The sequence below is a fragment of the Trichechus manatus genome, unplaced genomic scaffold (assembly GCF_000243295.1).
Source record: "Trichechus manatus latirostris isolate Lorelei unplaced genomic scaffold, TriManLat1.0 scaffold00048, whole genome shotgun sequence".
Lineage (NCBI taxonomy): Eukaryota > Metazoa > Chordata > Mammalia > Sirenia > Trichechidae > Trichechus > Trichechus manatus.
Window position 1 is genome coordinate 13,961,958 of NW_004443984.1, and position 24,650 is coordinate 13,986,607.

The following is a 24,650-nucleotide window of genomic DNA, read 5'->3' on the forward strand; positions in this document are numbered from 1 at the left end:
CTTCTAGACCCCAGATAGTAAGAGCTAAATTTGAAATAAGCTTTGAATACCAAGGCACAGTAGTAAGACTCAGCCCTGTTGCAAAAATCGTATTAAAGGTTTTCCCACTCAAACCTGTTTCAGATGAATTCAAGGTAGACGCCATTGAGAGCAGAACAGAAGTGAGAAAGCAGAGAAACAAATCAGGCTTGAGAATTATGTATAGGAAAAAACTCTGGTTGTGGTTTCTGGCATTCAGAACAGACTGGAAGCAGAAGTCTCCTGTTACTAAGTAACTGTTTTGCCAAAGAAACCACACATCTAGACTCTTTTCCAAGCCTTTATAAAACCCTCAGGTCCCCAGACTTGTACCAGTAGTGAGCTAGGAAAGCTGTGCAATTCCCGAGGGCAGACTCAACATCTACTTCAGGTGCCGTTGTAGAGAACAGTGGACAAAGGAGTTCCTTCCAGAGCACATACTCAGAATCTAATAAAGGAACTCCCCCAACTCCTTCACAATGCCTGTCCACAATTTTCTAATTGGTGGGGCCAGTGCCTGCCACACTTTCTGTTCTTCCCTTTTCCAAATGTGAGTTTTTATTGTAGTTATTCTGCTCCTGCTTCTTCACTGTATACAGGGTAGGAGCAGATAACATCATTTAGTTCAGAGTTTGCCAGACCACACAGAGCCCGAAGGAGATGCCTGGGCATCCCAGGGGATTCTGAACTTTAGGTCAATGGGGTATCTGGGTGGGATCTGGGGATATCTCCTTTGGGGAAAGGGTGTGTTATGGCCTGTGTGAGGTGAAATTGAGCAACTGTTGGCTGACCAAATTACTCCTATTCTTCCTGGGCACACAAGTTGATTTTTTTTTTTTTAAGTCAATTATATTTCACAGCCTTTCTTACAATCTGGTATGGCCTTATGTCCAAGTTCCAGCCAATGAAATGTGGACAGAGGTGATGTACAGCACTTCCATTCCCTGGTATGCCAAGTGGATGTGATGTCCAAGGTAATCTCGGAAGCCACATACTGAAAAGGGCAGAGCTGTGGTAGCCTAAGCCCCTGAATGACTGACTACGTGGGGCAGAGTCCTCCCGCCATATCAAACTGTTAGATGAGTGATCCAACCTTTGGAAATTCCATCTAGCATTCTCAAATCCCTTAAGTGATAACAATGAGTAACACCAGCTAGTGTCTAATTAGTAGTTACTATGTGTCAGGCACTATTCTAAGCACCTTACATGTATTAACTCATTTAATCCCTATAACCATCCTATGATACTTCCCATTTTAGAGATGAGGAAACTGAGGCACAGAAACGCAATTTACCCAAAGTCACACAGCTAATAAGGGACAAAGCTGAATTCAAACTCAGTCTGGCTCTAGAGAGTATAGCTTTAACCACTATACTCTATTGCCAGTGTTATTTCTATTACTGTGCATCAACCACTTATGAAAGTTAAAAAATGCAGCAGCTACCTTTCCTCCTACAATGATTATGTAGAAGTTACTTTAATGGCACCAAGACGCCCATTTTTTCTGGGGTTCAGGCACATGTCCACAAGTTACAGTGCCTGGTTGTAAGTTATTTAAAGGGGCAGGGAGGTAGAGACAAAAGCAATCAATCACCTCGATTTAAAAGAAATTGATCAAACAAAAGTCGTATGATAAAAACTTTATTGTCTTAAATATCAAATGTTTGACATATCACTTTTTCTTCATAAAGTTCCTATTAAAAAAAGAAAATAAAGTGTTTTGATTATTTAGGGCTGACTTACATTTCAGTATTTGACAAAAACTCAAACCCAAATGCATCTAATTCACTCAGCTGCAGACAGGTCCTATGTTCAGCCCCTAAACCAATGGCACAATGCAACCAACTTTGGGATTCCTGAGTTTGGTTCTCGTAAGTTCTCAGAGTTTCCCGAACTCTCAAAACTAAAGTGTTTTGGAAGTGACTGAGCCACTGGCAAGTCTATTTTGCCAATCAGCCTAGTTCTTCTTCTAAGATGCAGTAGTCTCAAAGCTTGAAGAAAAGCCAGAAAATCTTGCCCTAAATGAGCAATTGCAAGAATAAGGGGGAAAAGGACAGAGGGGTTTCTATTAATTAAAATTTGCCAAATATGGCTACAAAACTGGTAAACAAAGCTTTCAAGAGGAGGAGAGTTTGAATAAAAACAAGCAAATCAATTTTCATCCTAGATGCATAGTGAAAAACGCAAATTCAATCAGTATGTCAAACTGCTCTGAGGATATCACCCAGCTATTTCAAGCGGATGATCAGTGGAGTACAGAATAGAAATCTAATCATTCAAATGGGAAAGTCTGGATGGGTAGGTAGCACAAGCTCAGAAACCTTTACGTCTTCAGGGAAGGAAAAAGAAGTCTGGTCAGCATCGGGTAATCTCAGACAGAAGGAATCCAGACAAATGGATCTGACTGCCTCTGAGAGGAAATTAACACAGGTCTACCTTTCTTCAGGCCACAGATACGTTTGTTCAAGGTTGCAGGTAAAACAGTCTTGTAAACAAAATAATTTCCCATCAGAGATGCATTTTCCTAGGAAAACATACCCCAGGGTACCCCTTCCCCAAATTAGCTAATAAAAACCTTCTTAAAGTATGTATTTAAAGAAATATAGTTCTTTAATTATTCCAAATTTGCATTCCACACCCCCATCCCAAGTCTTCTATAGTTGCTTAACTTTTTTAGGTAAAAGAAATTCTCTAAACCCTATGCCTTTGAATCATTTTCTCTTTGCAGATTTCATACAAGATGGTGCCCTGAAATTAATCAGCTGTATCCTCTTACCTTTTACAGCTCCCAGAGGGTCTACATTAGCAATCACCAATACAAAATGGATAAACCTTTCAGAAGCTTTCTAACTGTAAACCTCTGAAGTCACTAGTAGTTAAGATCCAGATATTCTACCTGTATGCCTCAGGATAATAACATACGACATTTTAAATAACGGGTGAGAGGATGTCCCTTTGATGGCAGCTGTCCTGTAGAAAAATTCATGGCGCCTTAAATCCTCTTGTAAATCAATTCTGCCCATCATTCTGTCCCAAAGCCATTCACTGCTTGCTAGATTTTCTGTTCTAGACTCCCATTTTCTATTTTGCACTCAGCTGCTTTAAAACAGCACATCCTGCAGAATCTTGCTAAGTTCTGTTAGCCCAGATGTCATTACTCCAGAGCAGCTATGCTCTCAAATGGTGCGAGGGGAGGATGCTGCAGCACATCCCTATCTCCACCCTGCATGGAAGGAGCTCCTGATGGAAGGAAAGGTTGACAGTCACACTGACATGTACTTAGGGTCATTTGCCATTTACTTGTTGCACTTCTCCCATTCTGCCCATTTACCCCCCAGCACCGTCAATGTATTTCTGAATACTTGATTTCTTCAGGTATTTCTACCAAATGTTAGAACATTTTTTGTTGTTGCTGGTTTTCTGATGCCAATTTAAGCCTGATTTTCCCAATCTGCTCTGAATTTAAACCAAATCATTCTAGGATGACTTTTAAACTAAAAACACACTAATAGGCCGAAACAGATCTTGTCCTTGTCCATTATTGGCTCTTGAAGCTAACATTTGTTTCATGTCTCCCTATTAGACTGAAAGCTTCACGAAAGCAGGATTTCAATCTGTTTTAGTCACACCTGTATCCCTGGTGTTCACCAGTGCCTGGCACATAGGCACTCAATATATGTTTGATGATTCAAAGAAGTATCAATGAACTCTTGTTCAAAGACTCATACTGCATAGCATTCAAGAGAGTACCAGTTTTCTGCGCAAGTAAGATTTTCTCGACCTTTTTCTCTCCCTTAATCTTTACAACACTGATAGTACAACACAAAACATAATAAACATCTAGAGCTCCTTTTCTGTATGCCTGATGCATAAATCCAGATTATAATCCTTCTATCTGGGGAAATCTAATGATTTGGTGTAGTATAATTCTGAATCAGCTTAATACAGGTGAGTCTTAGGATCACCCACTAAAATTTGATGCCTCTGCTATTCGGAGAAACTAAGGCACAAAAGAAAATCAAGTACATCAAAGGTTCACACCTAAATCCTTTATTGAACAAACTCCTAGTAACACCTACCGAGGGACCACTAAAGTATAAAACTAAGCCATGATTTCACATTTCCAGCTACTTAAGAGCATTATTTTTATTTTATATAACTGCTAAATGAAAGGTGATGTTCATCTTTTGGGAAGGAAAACTCAGCCACAGACTACGCTAAGTCACTAACATTCAAAGGGGAAGTTTGGCTTTTTGGTATTTGTGCTAGAGAATAGAAGAATGCATAACCTGGTTACCAACGATTACAAGTTTCAAATATGTAGCAGTTCAATTATTCCTGCTTAACCTCACTGTAGGTGGCAAAGGTGGCAACAGATAGGAAAAGGAAGTCAGAATTCACTTCAATTTTCCTGGAGTTTTTTGCAAGGCTGTTCTTATATACATGGTGGGATACAAGCCACCATAACTGAAAAATGTTATCTGTTGATATAAAAATTGGTCACATTTTAATCTATGTAAAATTACTTGTAGAATACTTGCCAATCACCCTATGTACAGAATAGTTCACGTACATATATATATAAAACACATGAGCTGAAAAGTTAAACTAAATTTTTATAGCTTTCATTAGATAGAAAGCTGTGGTAAGGGAAGAATAGGCAGACTAATTGGTTATCATAAAAGCAAGGATACAGTTTCATATATCCACTTCTATGCAACCCTCTTGCAAGAGGTTGTGGGGTTGTGTCTCCCTTTCACATATATGGTGCTCCTATCCAGTTTCCTTTGTTAAGCAACTGGTTATCTTTATGTTAATGGCTAAAGCCCAAACTATAGGAATGAAAGGCTACTGGCTGATGATGTCTGGAGGCCTAGAACAGGTACAATACCAAAAGCTAAAACCAAACCCGTTGCTATCGAGTCGATTCTGACTCATAGCGACTCTACAGGACAGAGTAGAACTGCCCCACAGGTACAACAGGAAATAAATAATTCTTACTAGCTTCAATGGGCAAAATCTATAGCCTAGGCATACCTGTCTATAGTTACCGAGCACATCCTGGTATACTAGAACCAACTTGAGGGAAACTGTAGAATTTATACAGGAGAATCCCCTCTTCTCTTTGGTGAGCAAACAGACCACCCTTGGAGGTAAGCTCTGACCACAGAGCTGTCCATTATTATGTCAAAGGAGCTGTCCAATAAAGCCATCCATTACTGGTATGACTGGCTACTACAAGTTCTGTTGCCAACCAGATGAGTTTACAATGATTTGATCTTATTCTTAGAAGTTAATCTATAATTTCTGCACTTCTAGAATTCTTAACGTGTTAAACATTGAATAAAATTGACAATGAAGGTTCACCAGCGTTACGTTCCATAATACCCTTTCTGTTCTATAACTGCTGAATTTAAGATTAATTAAAAAATCCTAACAATGTCAACAACTTCATTTTCATAGAAATGATGGATAGGAAATAAGATTTTAAAATTCAAAAATAATTATATGTTGAAAAAAATGACAAAAATTGACAAGGATATTTGGCGAATGAGTTAAAGTCATTCAAAGTACTCCTAACAAGAATACCAGCAAAACTATAGACCTATTCAATTTTCTCTTCAAAAATAAATATACATACATAAAAAGCTATTAAAATGAAAACTTTTCTAGGCTGATATTCTATATTCACTTGAGACTGTTTCCCAAATCTCCACACTGTTAAAACTCAGTGGCCATGCCTCTGAGCAGTGCCCCAAATTTTGTTCTGCTCACACAGAACACTGCGAGCCATCATCACACAGAGGGCCTTTTTGGAGGAGTCTAGTGTCATTGTTAAGTTCCCCCATACCACACCCACCCCAGCCCAAGGCCCCAAAGATCTGTAAGTTTAGAGTAAATTCTCAAACCATCCCCCATAAAGCAAACAGAGTCCCACTGCACTGCTACTAGATTTTGCTTCAATCACAGCACCAACCACTTAGTTACAATCATAGCTCTTAAGCGTCAGTTGACAGAAATCCTACAACAGTTTCCTAGTGCATCTTAGATCTTTGGTGTAGGGCAAACAAAATCTACAACATGTGATTGTCTAAAAGGACATTTTAAAGACAATCTGGCTAACCTGTCCTTCTGAGCACCCTCTTGAAAACAGTAAACGACAATTCCTTCTGTCAACTATTTCCTAACTTCAGAAAGGATCATGATGAATCTGTGTGACTTTCCATCATATCACTAGTCTTATAATACATACAAACATCATAGCAAAGAGAAAGCAGAGTTGGGATAGGGTAGAAGAGACAAGTCTCTCAGTGCCCCCAAATTAAAATTTCAAAAACTCCTGAGATATGAGTCTTCATTTTGATTATGTTCAATGACTTGAATTTTGATGGAAAGAACAAGTTATCAAATAATCAGATTTTAGACAAACCTATTTAACACTAAGTTCACAACTCATCCTTTCAAAGCTTCTGTTTCAAACACATTGCTAACTGTAATCTAGAAGAGTAATCCAGAATTATCATTCTCAAAATTCTTTTCAATAGAACCAAGATTTTAGATTTCTGCTAGGTACCTAAGAGAATAGTTTTCCAGGAAAGAATGATCTAAAACCTATCCAGTCGGATTACTGCACAGTGGGGCCCACAGGACAATGATTTCCAAGGGCTAGTCCTCTATAAAAGGCCACAATAAATACATCTATATGCTATGCCCCACTCCTAACTCTACACGGTAGACACAAATATGATGAATCTTGCTTAAAAAAGAAATTCCTGAGGAAAGAAAAGGGATGGAAAACTCTACCAAGGCCACTTGAGTCAGAAACCGCAATTACTATTTTCCACTGCCATGAAGGGCACTCACCAAACAGACTGACCATTCTAAGCACCAAGATGAACTGGTGATAAGGATATCACACTTCAACATTTCACTCAGTTCACAGCTCAAAACTGAGCTTTAGAACTTCTTAATAGAAGATGAGTTTAGAAAAGAAAGAAACTGCTGGCAATCAACCCATTAGCTGAACATAAAATTGATCAAATAATCATTAAGGGTTGAGGTATGATCAATGAGATGCTAGCAAACCCCATCTATAGTGAATTCCAGTGTTTAAGCCATTATTTTCCACTCACAGTTCTTGAAACATCACCAAGACATTTGCAAATGGATATATATATATACACATATATTTTTTTTTCTTTTTAAATCTGGGTAGCACCATGTTTCACTCTAATTTTAATTCCCCCCCAGTCTCCCACCCAGTGTAACATTTGGCAATCCATGCAGCAGCCTGCAATATACAAAGTAGCCCAAGTTTTAAACCCTCCCGCTCACCCTATTAAAACGTCAAACCCTAAGCACACAAATAAAAATACCACTCTAGGAGATATTAGTCAATTATTCTTCAATTTCCTGTTATAAGTGATGAATCAAATATACAGAGCATTGGGTATTAATTCCAAACACCAAACTATGTGGTCAAAAGCTTGTAACTTGACAACTTAGTCAACAAGCCATACCTTGCCTACAGCTCAGACACACAGTCACAGTGTTAAGTTGATCTGCTTTTAGCTGCACGGGTGGTGGGATTTCTCATGGCTTCTGCTTTTCAAAGCATTCACTCTCATTCTAAAATGGTATGCTATACATAAAGCCATCAATTTTATTCCAGAATACATCATCTTAATGAGAATAAAATGCTTTTGTATGCACATACTGCCAATACATTTAAAAAGGCCCAAATTTTAACAAGTAGAATAGACAAATCCATCAGACAAGAGATCATAAATTACTTTGGCCGAAAAAAACCTTTAAAAAAAAAAAAAAAATCTGGCTCAACATTCTGCTTGCAGGTTTCTACCTATACTGTATATGTGTGAGTGTGTGTGTGTATATATAGCTTTCTTTAAGGGAATGGAATACAGTCTAGCCCACTTTCCATGGTTATGTAGGAACTACAATGTTCTTTGCTAGCAAAACAAGAAGAGCAAGGTCTGCATTTCCACCAACTCGATGCAAAGCCCCAAGAGCTTCCTGCAAAGTAAAGCCAGCATGGAGGATCCGGTCAATGTCTGCAGCAGGAAAAATCAATGGTGGAAGAATGGAGGGACTGGATGGCTGGCTGGTAGGTGGTTCAAACTCAAGGAATGGGCTGGCAGCTTCAGGACAGACATCTTCTCTGGTTTCAGGCCTGTCTGTCACTGGATTCTGTGTGCACTGACACAAGTCTTTAACCAATCTGAAACTGAATGGCAAGGCCTTAGTTTGCTCAGAAGTCTGATTGAGTGCATCCTCCTCACCTGCTAGAAGTTTGGGTGAAATTTCTGCATCTAGGGTGCAGTGCAGTTGATCAGACATTTCAGCTGAGGATAGAGGGACAGAACTGCTCTCGTTTACTGATTCCCTAGACTTGGGGACACGTTCTTTATCAGTATGCATGCCATCACTTGGAACCCTGAAGTTAACATTTTCTACATCCTCTGTTCCAGTACCAGGTGAAATGCCTGTTAATTTTTCTGCCTTGACCGATAAAGGTACAGCCTGATGGAAGGAGACTTGTGAATGCTGTTCCTCCTGGGTAGCTGTAAGAGGCTCATTTTGGGTCTGTAATTCAGAAAGGTCTTTAATACTTGTTTGGCCCTCAGCTCCCGTTTCTGATTGGCAGACAGCTTCTTCAGATGTATGTTCTGAAGCTGGGTTACTACTAATGACTAAAAGCTCATGAAGTTCCTTCAAAGCTGTCGTTATAGATGAATACGATTCCTCTGTTGACTCCACAGAGGGCTGACAACTGCCACAAAGACTTAAAGAGGGGGAGCAATTACCATATTCTCTATTTGTTCTGGACGTTTCAACATTACTTTCTTGGAGCTGTAAATCCTGAGTGGAAATGAAATTAGATAAATTTTCAGATGAAGGGTTACATTTTGATGTTTCTACTTCCATTAAGGGATTATCTAGCGTGAGATCAGATGCACCAATGTTCTTGACATTGGCATGTTGATTGCCTGCTGAATTAAACACAGCAACCAGGGACTGTTCAACAATATCTACTTCCATAAGTGTTTCTGAATTTGAGCAGCCAAAGCATCCTGAAGGTAGAGTATTTTTCTCTATACCTAGAAGGTCTACATTCTGCTGTAGCCTGTCCCCTTTCATCTCATCTTCTAAATCAATACATTTTTGTTGGTTCTGTTGCCTTTCCCCAGGAAGTTCAAGGTCCCCTGTGTTACAAAGATGTTCTTGGTCATGTGGAGCATTCTGTTGTACTACCTCCTGCTGTTCATTCCCTGGTTCTTCTTGGTGCTGAAGGCCATTTACTTGACTCAGATTCTGATATTCTGGATGCCAACCCTCTTCACTGAGAAACATTTGTGGTTCATGCATCCTAGTAGTTGTGGCAGATAAGCTAGTTTCCTGTCTTGTATAGAGATGAATTTTGAGGCCCTGGGTGCTTTTTTCAGCAGGAAATTTCTTTAGATTATCTGCAACAACTGCCTCTTTTGATGACTTCTTCAAAGGCATAGCTGGACTATGGTCTGCTGGAGCACTGTCTGCTGAAGAAGCATCAACAGAAAGATCCCGTAGAGGAAGAAGATGCTCTGTCTTTTCAGAGGTTATCTGGAACTCAGCTGAAGCCTTCAAAGCCTTGACAGCTTCAGGTTCAAGGCTATCTGGGTCACTGGGCTTTGCAGGGCAGACTGAAGCAGAGACAGAGTGAGTAAGACTCGTATGATTACCAATCTCAGGACTCTGTCCTGAAGGATGGGCTAGATGGTTAAATCCATCTGAAGTTGGTAACAATGACATTCCCAGTGAGGTAGTTTCTTTACCACTTTTCTCTATACGGAACAAAAGGAAAAGGAAAAAGACTAATTAATTAGCAAGTAACAAAGGCCACTAAATTAACAGAGAATATAATCTAGACAGGATAGAATAAAATCAGGTCCTTAAACTCAAATTTGTCTTATACCTAAAATACAAAAACCCATTCTTATTACGGTAGACAATTTAACATCAGAGCATCAGAATAAGAGGCAGGCATGCTCCTAATAAAACATGTATATTAGAATCAATATGATTGTTTAAGTACCATTAATAAGCATCCACATCATGGCTGGGTTAGTGCTCAGGACTGAGGACATTTATGTATCTTTATTCCCAGCGTGCTCAGATCTCTGGAATAATGTTTCTCCAAGTGTGTTCTCTCCACCACTTGTCCTGAAAACACCTGGGATGCTTGTTAAGCATGCAGATTCTGGGGCACCATCCTTGGGGACAAACTTAGGAATCTGCGTTTTTATATAAGCTCCTCAGGTGATTCTTAGGCACATTACAAATCTTGAGAATCTCTGTACTAGAAATGATTCTCATGACAATGCACTTTTTTCCGATTTCAGATGTGAACAATGAGGTTATAAATGAGAAATCTACAGTCAGGTATACCTGAGACAGAGCAGGAATTATAAAGAGATATAAGAATGTAATGCTCAGAGACATCCAGAAGACAGAGATGCAAACATTCTATCTACTTTATTTACAACCAGGCTTCCCAAGAATCATGGTAAAATTGCATAAGTGTCTGACTCAGAGAACAAAAGTAAAGCTAACGATCGGACAGATTAAATCCCAATCATTCTACCAAATAACATAACTGTTAAAAGGATTATCATTTTATCACATTAATATAGTACAGGAGATGGTTCACAATAGTTTTTCAATAGGCAATGACTATTTAGATTCACTGCAACTTACTAACCACTCACACAAGATGGCCAGCTTACATACAAGTCAAGTGAAAACATCATAATGATGTCATTAAACATCAGTTTCATCTCTCCACTTCCCAATGATCCAGTTAAAAAAAATGTCCTCTATGTACTATTATAAGATCTTTAATTCAAAGTCAAAAGTCTGGTAGCAAAAATGACTTTAAAATACAATCTATTAGGGCAGATGCAACTCAAATGCTTCATGCTGAATGTTAACATCCCACGTGGGGGCTTGATCTTGACCTAAGTAGTCATGAAGCAATGCAAGTTATGATTCTGATGGCTCTAAATTGTTTTAATCAGAACAGAAGACAGAGCACTATGTCAGGAAGTTACTGACATCTCGTGAAATAATCTCACCTTATAGTTTAGTATAAGCAGGAAAACAGCATTTATCTCATTTTAAACTCTATTAGAGTCTAGAAACACGGGTATTAGTTTTATTTACTGGTCCCTAAGGCTGACTCTGAAAGAGGTTCAATTTTGAGCTAAAAGAAAAAAATGCATTGTACTAAAATATCTACGTTAGCAACATGAAGGGGCATGATAATGGCCTTCTGGCACTAGTATACCAGTTATAAACAACCAGGTGAGGTCAAGGTGAACACAGCCTCAATGGATTTTGTACTCACTATGAAAGCAGCATATAGTCCTCCTGTAGCTGAGATGGTCAGTTTCACTGGCCTAAGTCCTAAATGTAGGGGGGAGGACTGGGTCAGTACTACAGGATGATAGGAGAAGAGGATGAGGACAATGGATATTAAGAATAATTAAACTATGCTTGCTTTTAACCCATCCTTCCAAAAAAAAAAAAAAGATTAAAAAAATAAATAAATAAATGCCATGTATCTAATTACAACCAGCCTGCAAGCCCCTATACAGTTCCAAATTGGTAGTTTAAAAGAATCTCTCTCCTCCTCTCTTGATAAACCAGCCAATAAACTCAGGCTGACAGTTACCATATTTATACCACAGAGGAACGGAAGCAGAGTGACTTCTGAGGAAAATCTGTCAGGCCAGAGAGAGGAAAAAGCAAAGTCTTAGGTCTTGTTGCTGGAAGAATAAAACCTAAGTCCTGCCTGTGCTATTGACTCTGTGACCCTGGACAAGTCACCTGGCCTGTTTCCATTTCTCCTTCAACAGAATGAGAATTTCTACCTCTCTAGAACTCCAGAAAGTCGTGTGCAGTAATGTGGGGGGGTGGGAGAGAACCTTCAGTTTCTCAGGAAAAAAAAGACTCACAAAATCCATAAGAGCACAGTTATCACTAACAACAAAGTGCTGTGATACAGATAATCTTGATTTGACAGTCACCATGGTCAGATGTGGTAGGAATAATGGACACTGTTTTTGCTGGGATTTTTTCCCTTGAACTGTTCTGATCATTGGTAATATTTTAAACAGGAAATCATACTTACATATATATGTATGTATGCCAACATACAAATGTATATACAGGCTAGTTGTAACCAGATTAAACAAGGTAAATGGTGAATGATGGTAACTAAATCCCCAAAGTGCTGCATGTACAGAGACTTTCAGACCACAGATGACGACTGGATGGAAGGCTTAACACGGTGTCTATAAATACCTGGTCTGGGGCCCACTCCAGCTGCAGTACACACACACTACATGCATCATGGCTTCTGACGCTCTGTTTGAATTAGGAAACAGACAAGCAAACTTGGGTTAATAATGCTAACCACACAGCATGCAGGGTTATAATCTCCATTCCTTTGCCATCTTTAAAATCAGGAACTGGTAGAATCAAAGTGGGGGAATGTTTCTGAAGGTTTGTTGGTTGCTTCAATTTTCTCACATGACATAAAACAATGTGGCAACTTCAACAGATTTTCAACAGAACTTAGAAAGAAATTAATTTTACACACCTACATATAGAGAATTCATGGGCAAACATGTGAGACATGTGAAAAAGCGACACTGGTAGGCCTATCAGAACTACGTGATACAAGAATCTTTGTGGCATAAAGGTGAGTGAACACATGTAGCAGTCACTCTCCAAATTTCTTCTTCTTCAGTTCAGATTTATTTTTAGAAGAAAACAAACCAAACCTGAATGAATTCTATCCTGGCTTATCTTCTTTATCTTTTTATCAGTTTTTATAAAATATATCAGATACAGCTCCTTTTTTGAATTATTTTTCCATTTCTAGAAAAGACGAAGATACTTTGGTGTAAGTATTTACCTGAGAAAGAGCTTTTAGCAAAACAGTTCTACCTACTGCATTCAGAGTTTTGATGATACTGAGAAGTCAATGTTCCAAACAAATAGGATGTGATATTGTAAATTATTTCACTATTTAAATATTACAAAAATTAGCACAACCCATACATATCACTAACAAAAGGTCACATGGGTAAAAAGCCACCTCCTTTTAATCCTTTTAAAACTGGCATACTCCCCTCACTGAGCCAGTATTTTAATCTCCTAAACGTTTTTATTAAAGGAAGGTAATTACCCAAAGTGGGTAACTGTTAGTAGATTAGAAAACATTACTATCATCTAGGGTTTCTTAAATAAAAATATCAAGATTGTGGGGAAAAAACTGGAATTTCACAAAATGGTAATGTATCCTCATTTTATTAACACACAGTATTATGACTAAGATGACAAATTAAAAAAAAAAAAAAAAAGGCAAAAATCTTAAGTAACAATTCAAACTCACTCAAGCTGACCTTGTGGGTAAGCTATTAAGTTAGTCTCTCCCTGTCTGGTTTTTCAGAATTCCCCCCTCTTCCTACAAAACACTTAAGTCACATCCAAAACTGTACTTTGTATGTGAAACTGAGCCAAAAGGTAGTGGAATCAATTCTGAACAAGACCAGCTTAGAAAACTCCATCTGCTACCCATACCCATTCTACAGAGGCTCAAGGATAGACCTCTGGAGGTTCTACAGCAACAAACACAGGCAAAACCTGGCTGCTTATTTTTAAGGCTTGTATCTCTTTTGTCTTTAGGAGAAAGACAAAATATATCTTACAGTACCAGAAAAAGCAATGTGTGATATTAGTCATACTGATGAATAATTTCAGCTCAAGACTTTAGAATAACCCAAACTTAAAAGTTAATTCTTTTCAGCTTCTAGAAAATCTACCCCAGAGTCACTGATCTGTAACAGATGGGGAGGGAGGGGGAGGGAGGAATTATTCATGGAAGTGTGATTTCAGCAAAACTGTGTTATCCATTTTATTCAGAAAAGTTGGCTTAGTCTTTAGATTTAAACAGACTACAACAATCAAGACTTAGAAAAATGTATTAGGTAAGCTTGGTTTTCACAATTTATACTGTTCTAATAAGGTCCAGTGACATACTACTGTGAGCTCATTAACAGCATAAACACTACATTCTGATTAACGTTTAATTCTGCTTCTTATTGTTGATTCTTCTGTCTCTGGTGGCAGCCCTTGCAGTAAATATTTAAAAGGTGAGGGCTGTTCAATCACAGGGACAATGCTATCCTTCCAAATAAACAGGCCTGAGAAAATTTCAGGGAAATACTGCTGAACTCAAAAAGAATCTATCTGCTTACTGTTAGGACTTTCTTTAGGGGAAAAAAGACATGATTTTTAGGAAGCCTACAAAAATGTACCTAAGCAAATAAATACCCAATCCATCTCGTCCACGGCAACGGACTGCTGTTTCTTAATCTGTTGAAATGTGGAGTTTTTTCTTTTCATGTTGAGAGATGGGAGGAGAAGGTAAGAGGACAAACAATGAACACATCTACTACTGGACAATGAGACTGATGATGAACTGGGAAAGTCCCTACCCTCTGCTGAAGCTCGCCCTTCCCAGGCTCACCCACCAATGACATGGGTAGTATTCAAAAGCTCAGCCTTTCCAAATACCTGCATCCTCTACAGATTTTTGAAGGGCTTCTGCTAATTCTTGGTCTGCAATGTCCTCTGGCCGCAGGTCCTCTCGCCCGGCCCCATATGCCAACCTGGCACAGTCTGGTAGTTCTCCCTCAGGAAGGAAGGTGGTCTGGGAGCCTGTGGTGCCGATCACGAGTACATTTTTCTTGAGGTCAATGGAACACTTAGAAGGAAGAAACCGAAGGATAAGGATAGCAAATAAAATGCCATGCAGAAAAATTAGGATCCTGAATTTAAAACTCTATCCACAAAGAGCAAATCGACGGACAGAGATGATTCACAATACTTCTTTATCTAATTCAGAATTTTTTTTAATATTCAAAGTTTATAGCAGAATATCCTTTACAGAATTAGTTTACATTTATCTGTCTTTAATACAACATTGTTTATTTGATTATATATGTGATGCAGGTTCACTGTATGAAATCTGGAAAAATAACAAGTATAATCAGCAGCTTCACCTTTCAGAAACATATAAATGACTTTTTCTTTTAAAACTGAGACCATACTATTCATAGTTTTACATTTCACTTCTATAAACTACAGCTTATATTAAAACTCAACATCATAAACTACAGCTTATATTAAAACTCTATGTCATATGCTCTTTTAAGATCTATCTTTATGGGATCAAACTGACAACAGCAACTTGAAAGATCAGATAGGAACTTCAGGGGGCAGTGAGTTTATGTTAAAGGAGGAACAACTCAGAAAAAGACGGTGAGAAGGGCTGCACAACTAGAAGAATGTAATCAACGTCACTGAAATGTACACGTAGAAAACTTGAACTGGTATACGTTTTTGCTATGTATGTTCTTAAAAACAACAACAACAAAAAAGAACAACAAAAAAACTTCTATACCAGTAGTCTCAAAAGTGGCAGATGTGCAAGATAATCTTTAAAAAAAGATTCTTTATTTCATATTTATGCTATCCCTCAATTTCTGTGTATTTTTACAATTACTTAATATAGGGCAGTTGCACACATATATGGTTTATATCTATAAGTTGGAGACTGCTGGTCTATATCACAACTAAATGATGCTACAGGGGAAACAGTGACAAGTTAATAAACTAGTTTTTTTTTTTTTTATACATACATTTACACATCCCTTCTATTTAAAATGTTGTACTTTGCTTAGAATACCAATACGTGTCCTTACACAGGAATTAAAAGTTTAAAAAGATTTTTAAATATATTAGTGACATAAAAATATTGACTAGATATGAAACCCTGCAGTAAAAAATTTTATTACCCAGTGGACACTAATTGCTTCTTCAATGAGGTGGGTATATCCTAAAACAAATTGTTAGCCTTCAGAGTAGAAATATAAAAATCCTTGCAAATTAATATGTTTATAAATTATTCTCCCTGTAGTAAATAAAAACTTTCACTCCCAATATCATATGTACATTTTCCTTAATCTTGAAGGTCTTCCTCCCAAATACTGTTTGGCCAGCATCTAAGGATTACTGAGGATTCACTAAATTCACACTTGCAGTAAAATCAGCATTGTGCCTACAAATCCATCAAAAAACCACTTGAGATCTAATGAGAATCTAAACATTACATAAGGGAATCAAATTGCCCATTATGATCACAAAATAGATGGCAAGATTTAATAATAAATTCACAGAAAGACTTCACAAAAACAAGTTCTATTTCTACCGACACACATAACTCCAATCCTTGAATGACATTATCAATGAAAAATTTCTCCAGGTTTGAAGTCATGCTTCTTAGTTCTCCAGTACACACAACCAACAGAAATGATGTTACAATATGCATATAACATATAAAATACAGATGCAAAAAGAAAGTGAAGGCCCTAATTACCTGATGCCGTTTAAGCATATCCAGTCCTAGAAGCATGTCCATGGGCTGTTCTTCAAGTATAGAGAAGGAACAAGCCAGGAAATCTCCTTCAATCTGAACCTGAGCTAAAGTACATGAAGAAGAGAAGAGGTTACTGATCTCTGCTACAAGAACTCCACCCAGGCAAGTTCTGAAAATCTATCTACCACTCTGTGCCTTGCTTCCTGTAACTGGTCAATAGCAAGGCGAAGCGTGCAAACAGGTGACTAAGTATGAAAATCCAGTAAGACCAATGACCAGTTTAAAAGCCAATGAAGGCACCAGCTCTGAAAGTGGATCTGGCCAAACAACTATCCGGAATGTCTGGCTTCACATATGATGCCATTAGGACACATGCTCAACTGGTAAGGAAAGCAGGCATTAAAGGATTTTAAAAAAGAGAGAGAGAGACCAATTCCTCCAATATTAACCACCTACTTCCTATATACTTGCAAAAATTTTTCTGAAAGAGAAATTAAATCTGTAGAGTCTGAACCTTCTAAATTATCTCCAAAAAGAAAACTGTTTATTATTGCCTGTTATAATCAAATTTCTATTTGTTAAACCAAGGGCAACTCCAAAGGCCTGTGTTTGCCTTTAAAGTGAGAAGAGTATCTGACAAAAGAAGCAAGACCTCCTACCTTGCCTCTCTTGTCAAATACCTTACTTTATATTTAAGATTTAAAAAAATTCCTTTGCCTTATTATTAAATATATCGTACAAACGGAAGAGTAAATAAAATACATGTATAGCTTAAAGCATAATAAAACAAGCACCCATGCATCTACTCCCCAGGTTTAAGAAACAGTAAACTAATTTATCAGTCTGGGTATTGCCCTACTGATTGCAGCTTATTCTTGGCCTCCCTTCAACCATCCTGACTTTTGTGTTAGCCACATTCCCAGCTTTAAAAAAAAAATTTTTTTTCCAGTTTTGGATGTATTTCTAAACAACGTATTGTTTAGTTTTGTGTTTCTGAACAATGACTTGCTTCTTTTATGCAAAAAAATTTTAGGATATATCCCTGTAGATGCATGTGACTGTACTTCTTTCACTTTAAATCATTGCTTAGGATATTACAATGTCTAATATATAACTAATTTATCCATTCCACCACAACTGGACTTTTGGGTTACTTCCAGTCTATGCCATCACAAGCAGTATTACCACAAATATCCTTGTACATGTCTCCTGGTGTGTCATGCCAGTTTCTCTAATGTATACTCCAGAAAGTGGCATCACAGGTTATCAGGTATATTACGCTCAGCTTTCCTGGGTAATGCTGAATATTTTCCAAAATGTTTCCAGCAGTGTATGAGAGTTGCCACTGCTCCACATTCTCACCTACTATTAGATTTTAAAATCTTTGCTAATTTGGTATGTAATTTTTATTTCCCTGATTAGTAATGAAGTTAAGCAACTTTTCATCTATTTACTAACCATATGGTTTTCAAGTGTTTGTTCAAATGTTTCTGTAAACTTTAATATGGTCTTTCTGACTGAGCTGCAGGGTATCTACACACACACACACACACACACACACACACACACACTCTGAATATGAATCAGTTCTATGTTACTAATATCCTTTCCCAACTTGTGTGTGTTTGTTCACTCTCTGTTGTCTTTTGATGACAAATTCTTAATCTTAACATGCTTGAATTTATCAGTCATTTCCTTCAGAAAACGCTTTCCCTACCCAAGATATTCTCCTATATTTTCTTCTAAAAGCTTTGACTTTCACATCTAGGTCTTTAAACCACTTTGAATTGACTTCTGTGTGTGGTGTGAGGCAGAGTCCAATTTCCAATTCATTTCTTCCCATATGGATAACCAGTTGTCCAAGCACATTTCCTAAAACTCTCCCCACTGTTCTGTAAGATTTCCACTCTCATTTATTACGGTTCATATAAGCACAGGTCTATTTCTGTTCTGGTCTTTTGGTCGTGCTATCTGGAAGGGCAAGTTATTCTAGAGTGCATTACAACAAAAATTTAAATATATAATTTAGAGTTAGTGTATCAAGGCCCACTAGGAAAAAAAAATCAGCTTGGATTTTGATGGTATTACATTGACTCTGTAGATCAAAGTGGGAAAGTTACCATCCTCAACATACTGAGTTTCCAATCCATGGTATAGCTCTCTTTTTATTTTTATTTTTTTGCAAAACTGCAAAATGGTACCACCTGTCCATCCACAAGAAAGAGCACAAAGGACAGGTACTTTTTTTGTCTGCTCCTCGTCTCATCTCACTTAACACCATGAGAAATCAGCCTCTGAAGTGACCAGTTTGTTGTATCCTGCTCAGGGTCCTACTGTGAAGGTATACGAGAGTAAGGTATTTAAACTATCTTTATTCTACGTAAATTAACAGATGAAACACAAAGGATCTAATAAACAACTACAAAAAAAGAAAAAAGGGTAAATAGAAAAACTATCATTTACAATGAAAGAAAAGTAACTTAAAACAATAAGAAACCACTTTTTTACTTGCAAATTAAAGAGGGGGGCTAGTAATACTCAATGATAGTATAAGGATGTAGTAAGATGAATACTCATTCAGTACTGGAGAAACAGGTTGTTACAAGTTAGCAATACATATAAATTGCCTTAAAACAATCATAACCTTTGACTTATTAATTTTACTGACAGGAATCTTGACTAAGTCAAAACATGCATAACAGTACATAAAAATTCACTGCCATATTATAATCATGAAATATTGGGGAAAAACCATATCTCTAAAGTTGATCATTAAACCCATATAACACAATACTATGAGTTGCTCCCAGACACCCTTTTAACTCAGTACTGAAGCTACTCCTGAGGTTCACCCTTCAGCCAAAGATTAGACAGGCCTATAAAACAAACAACACATGTAGTTCAACCATGTGTACTACACTAAATGGGCACATCAGCCCAGGGGCAAGGACGAGAGGCAGTAGGGGACAGGAAAGCTGGATGAATGGAAATGGGGAGAAGGTCGAGAAAGGGAGAGTGCTGACACATTGTGGGGTTGGCAACCAATGTCACAAAACAATATGTATTAATTGTTTAATGAGAAACTAATTTGCTCTGTAAACTTTCACCTAAACCATAATAAAAAAAAATACTATGCATTTATTCAAATGATGCTTATGAAAGTTATAGAGACATGGGGAACATGCTGTGAATGTCACCTTTTCTTAGAGTATAAAATCCTATTCATTATATGACCACCTTTAACATGAAAAAGTGCACAGAAAAAAGGCCAGAAGGAGAACGTGCCCAAATGCTAATGGTGGTTGATTTACACTGAAAGGATGAGAGGTACCTTCGTTTCTTCTCACATTTCTATACTTTCCAAATTCTCTACAGTGAATATTTATTAAATGGGTAGTAAAAGAAAAAGAGGATTTTGATTAGAGATGAAAGATTGAACATATGCATCCATCTCCATTTACTCCAAAGAAATCACAATAAAAAAATTACAATATAAACCTTAAACCAAAAATATCCCCTGAGTCATCTTAAAACCGAACAATAATTTAGCTTAACTAGTAAAAAAAAAAAAAAGGTCTGCCTTGAGCATTATGCTCTTTTAAGAACTATCTATATGGGATCAAAATGACAACAGCAACTTGAAAGATTAGATAGGAACCTCACGGGGAAGTGAATGTATGTTAATGAGGGAGGAACAACTCAGAAAAGGAGGGTGAGAATGGCTGTACAACTCAAAGAATGTAATCAATGTCATTAAATGATACATGTAGAAAATGTTGAACTGGCGTATGTTTTGCTGTGTATATTCTCAACAACAACAAAACAAAATTTAGAAAAAGAAAAAACAAGTTACATCATCGATAGCTAAGATAGATACACACACACATACACATATATAATTCACATATCCTGTTTGAATGTGAGAGTAAGCAAAAACAACAAAATAAATAAAATTTAGAAGAAAAAAAAATTTGTAGAAATTAGGCTTGTTGGATCAGATGAGTGCACCCAAAAGAAACTGAAAAAAAAAAAAAAAAAATTAAAAAAACCTACTACCCTATCACAAAAACTCCCAGTGCCGTTCACTCACCTAGATGTACTCTTCCAATAATCTTCTGGGTGCCCACTCCTTTGGCGATTCCTGCCCACCGACGGTCCACCAGCCTCATTATATTACACCTTTCTGCACAAGCTTGGCTCATAATAGTCATCTGGGCACCTGTAGGGGGAGGAAAACATCAGATAATAAAAACAAAATCCACATCTGTGGTAAGACTTAAACTACAGCATCAACAACAGTGCAAAAAGTAAGTATACCCCAAGGCTTTTGTGGGTGTGAAATCATTCCTACCTAGCAGGTTTCCTGCCCCAATTAATTTAACTTTCAGTTCCATACTGGGATCTCAAACATAGTATGGGAACTTGACACTGAGGGAAAGAATATTTTGTTGCAATGTCATATTTAAATGATATTTTAAAACTTTACCAACAGAAAGCAAAACTACCTGGAAAGGACCTTCCAAAAGCTCAAACAATGACCAATATGTCTATAGATAACCTGTTGCCATCGAGTTGATTCTGACTCACAGTGACCCTACAGGATAGAGTAGAACTGCCCCATAGGGTTTCCAAGGAGCCACCGGTGCATTTGAACTGCTAACCTTTTTACGGTTAGCAGCCAAGCTCTTAACCACTGTGCCACCAGGGCTCCATATCTACAGATGTTAAATTAAGCATTACTTTACACTCAGCAGTCTTCACCAACCACGTCAAAACATTTTCTCAAGTTACTTTTTCTTCTGGTCACTTATTCATTTGCTCAAAAATCCTCAGTGGCTCCCACTCTTTATAAGATTAGTTTCAAACCACATGGCCACAGCTTCAGATTCCACTTCATCCTGGCCCCACTATTTATTTCCAGCTGTACATCTGACTACTCTAAATCCTCCACTGTAGCAGAAGGAATGTGTCCCCTTTGCCCCTTACTCACTTTGACATAGTCATGCCCCTCCTGCACAGACCACCCTCCCCTGCTCTCACTTTCTCTGAATCTCACCTATGCTTTAAGGCCTAGGTCAAGACCCACCTCCTCCCACACTGACTACCTCTCCCTAGTGATCTCTCATCTCATTTGATTCAAACACTTCCTGTTCACGTTACTTATTAGGTACTTTATATTACTACTTTAGGGGCACGGAAAGCTCCTGGCATTTGAGGAAAGTTAGATTCAAGAAGGCCTAGAAATAATAATAAAGGAAAAGGGAATTTGGGGAGGCAATTCTCTCTTTTCTTCCTCCCTCCCCAACTCAATCCACACAAGCCAGCTACTGAAGTAATGAATCAACTCCAGGATGGGAAGGGCCCCTGGCACTGCTCTCCTGCCTTTCTCAAGCCTCAGCTTGAAGCCCCAATCCTGTTCCCAAGGAGGCAGTTCAGTTTAAATGCCCTCTTCTGGGAAGCCACTCCTGAGCATGCCATGAGAGTGAGAATGTGGCCTCTATGTCCATCCAATATTCATCTGATTTTTGCACAGTGGTTGAGTTCTGGCATCAAGGAGATATGGGGTTGGATCCAAAGTCTGCCAGTCACGAGCTTTATATACCTGGAAGAGTGACTTCACCTCTCTACATCTAAGTTTCTTCATCTGTAAATAGAATACGTCTCATAAGGATGTTCTGAGGATTAATTAGAATTCAGAGAGATGATATATATTAAGCACTTAGCATGGTGCTTGGCACATAGTAAAGGTTCAATAAATGCTGAGTGCTATATCAGCGTCTCTTATGTACTTACTTCTCTCTTCTACTGGCTGAAGAGCCCTGTGAAGTCCTAGTTAGTAAGTCTTGCCCCCAGGTACTCAGCACAAGGCTCTGCACATAGCACTTAATGAACATTTTTAAAAACTGAATGATCACCAGATTTTGTCCTATGAACATTTTGTGGATGAACAAATGGAGGAAAATATTATTTGAACAAGGATTTTTTCTACTCTAGGAAACTCACCATTATCTTACAGCCTCGAGTAGGGTACCCAGAATTAACAGGCATACGACCACTCAGTCGCATCCCCCCAACACCCATGCAGTTCTGCACTGTGTGGTCTTATTAAAAAGAAAACAGCTGTCACGAAGAAAAGGCATGAATAAGTACAGGGATTATCCAAATCCTCAAGTAGGGAAACTGTCTCCTTACTTGGATGTTAAGCTCTTTAAGGGCAAGAGCCATGTCTGTACATCCTTGTGTTCCTCACAGCTCCTGGCACACAGAACAGGCTGAAATATATGCATGAGCTATACTCTACACAGCTCCTTCTTACAGATCCTATCCTAAACCTATTAACTCCCAATTTCTTATAGAGATATCCTAAAAGTCCACGATGCCAAATAAGGGGAAATAAGAAAATAAAGGAGACACCACAAAATACAAAGCTGGTTAAAAAATGATGAAAGAGATAAACCTATCACAAACAAGAAAAGTCTAGCAAGTGAAACAATCACTCCCAGGCTTGTTAGCATTCTGAAGGGCCATCGCCAACCTTAACAGACACTGAAAGTCTCCCCTTCTCCCAGTGTAAGGACAGAATGCTGGCTGATAAGACTGAGACACAAAAGACAGAGACATCACCTGAGTCAACAAAGGCCTTCACAGGATGTCCATTCACTTTGCAGTTAATATATAGCATCACTACTTGGCCAAAACTTTCCGGAGCCTCTTCCATAGCTATTGTCATGTTTTCCTCAATGTTCTGTTGCCTGTAACAAACCAAAACCAGTACTAAAAGCATTATTTCCATGAAGAAAACTTTGTTTCGAAGTCAGAACATAAAAAACAGGTTTGTACATATCTTTTGCCCTAATTATAGCAGCTGAGTCACGGAAACGGAAATTGGTCTGAAACAGGCGACTTAGTAAGAAGGCAGCAAGATAAACAGTTGGCAGAAAATCTAAAGGCATAAAAATCACTCTTATGTAAAACAATTATGTTCCCTTTACAAGCTCCGAAACAGGAAAATGAAATTTCTGCACAGCCGGGGTTACAACACTTTTTATCCTACAGGATGTTGGATTTTGTGAACGCTCCAACTTTTGTTGTTGTTGTTAGGTGCTACTGAGTTTGGTCCAACTCATAGTGACCCCACGTACAACAGAATGAAATGTTGCCTGGTCCTGTACCATCCTCACAATAATAGGTGTATTTGAAGCCACTGCTGCAGCCACTGTGTCATCGGACAATGTTTTGTTGTTGTTCATAGGTTTTCATCAGCTAATTTTTCTGGAAGTAGATTGCCAGGTGCTTCTTCCTAAGTCTGCCTTAGTCTGGAAGCTCTGCCGAAACCTGTCCACCATGTGTGACCCTGTTGCTACTTCAAATACTGTGGTGGCTTGCGTGTTGCTGTGATAATGGAAGTTATGCCACCAGTATTTCAAATACCAGCAGGCTCCAATTTTAACTACAGATTTATTGGGTATCTGGGTACACTTCCTATGTCCAGTGCAATATGAATAGTTTAGAAACATAATACACAGGTGCTTCAACTGCTTGGAAACCCTGGTGGCGTAGTGGTTAAGAGTTCGACTACTAACCAAAAGGATGGCAGTTCAGATCCACCAGGTGCTCCTTGGAAACTCTGTGGGGCAGTTCTACTCTCTCCTATAGGGTCGCTATGAATCGGAATCAATTTGACGGCAGTGGGTTTCAACTGCTTGTGTCTAATGAAACCATGTGTACTTAATAAAGTCATGATGTGAAGTCAGCTCTAGTGTACAGTAAGGAACGTGGGCACCAAAGTTAGACTTGAATGCTGGTTCCACCACTTCCTGGCTGTATGACCTCTGGCACGTTACTTAGCCTCTCTGCTTCATTTTACCCTACCCACACAGGGTTTTCATGAAGATATTAATACTTGCAAAGTTCTTAGAAAAGTGTCGGGCACACAGTCAGTGGTTAATAAATGTTAACTGCCTTTATGGCTAGTATGAGAGTTTTGAAGTCAAAGTCACCTGCTACCTAATCTCCAAGACTGGGTTTTCTACTCTGTAAAATGAGGATAATTCCTATTATAGGGTTGCCAAGAGGCATAAGGCACCGAGTATACAATGGTAGCGTAAGAGCGGATGCTAACCAT

At 38.3% G+C, this 24,650-nt stretch overlaps 1 protein-coding gene across 7 annotated transcripts in view; it reads right to left on the reverse strand.

Moving 5' to 3' along the window:
- Nucleotides 1–1,598: 1,598 nt before the first annotated feature.
- The window catches only part of DDI2 (DNA damage inducible 1 homolog 2), a 40,520-nt gene continuing 17,468 nt past the window's right edge, over nt 1,599–24,650 (reverse strand). Inside the window, exons 5-10 of one of the 7 annotated variants that reach the window (XM_004377224.2) lie at nt 23,150–23,277; nt 20,616–20,744; nt 16,526–16,629; nt 14,662–14,851; nt 12,382–12,444; nt 8,631–9,860 (exon numbers count right to left, since the gene is read on the reverse strand). In XM_004377224.2, coding sequence (XP_004377281.1) covers nt 12,428–12,444; nt 14,662–14,851; nt 16,526–16,629; nt 20,616–20,744; nt 23,150–23,277 — 568 coding nt within the window. In that variant the 3' untranslated portion in view covers nt 8,631–9,860; nt 12,382–12,427. Of the gene's footprint in view, nt 9,861–11,422; nt 12,356–12,381; nt 14,618–14,661; nt 14,852–16,525; nt 16,630–20,615; nt 20,745–23,149; nt 23,278–24,650 lie in introns of those variants that run through there. The other 6 variants (XM_023732162.1, XM_012555794.2, XM_023732161.1 and 3 more) reach the window with 6 other exon arrangements.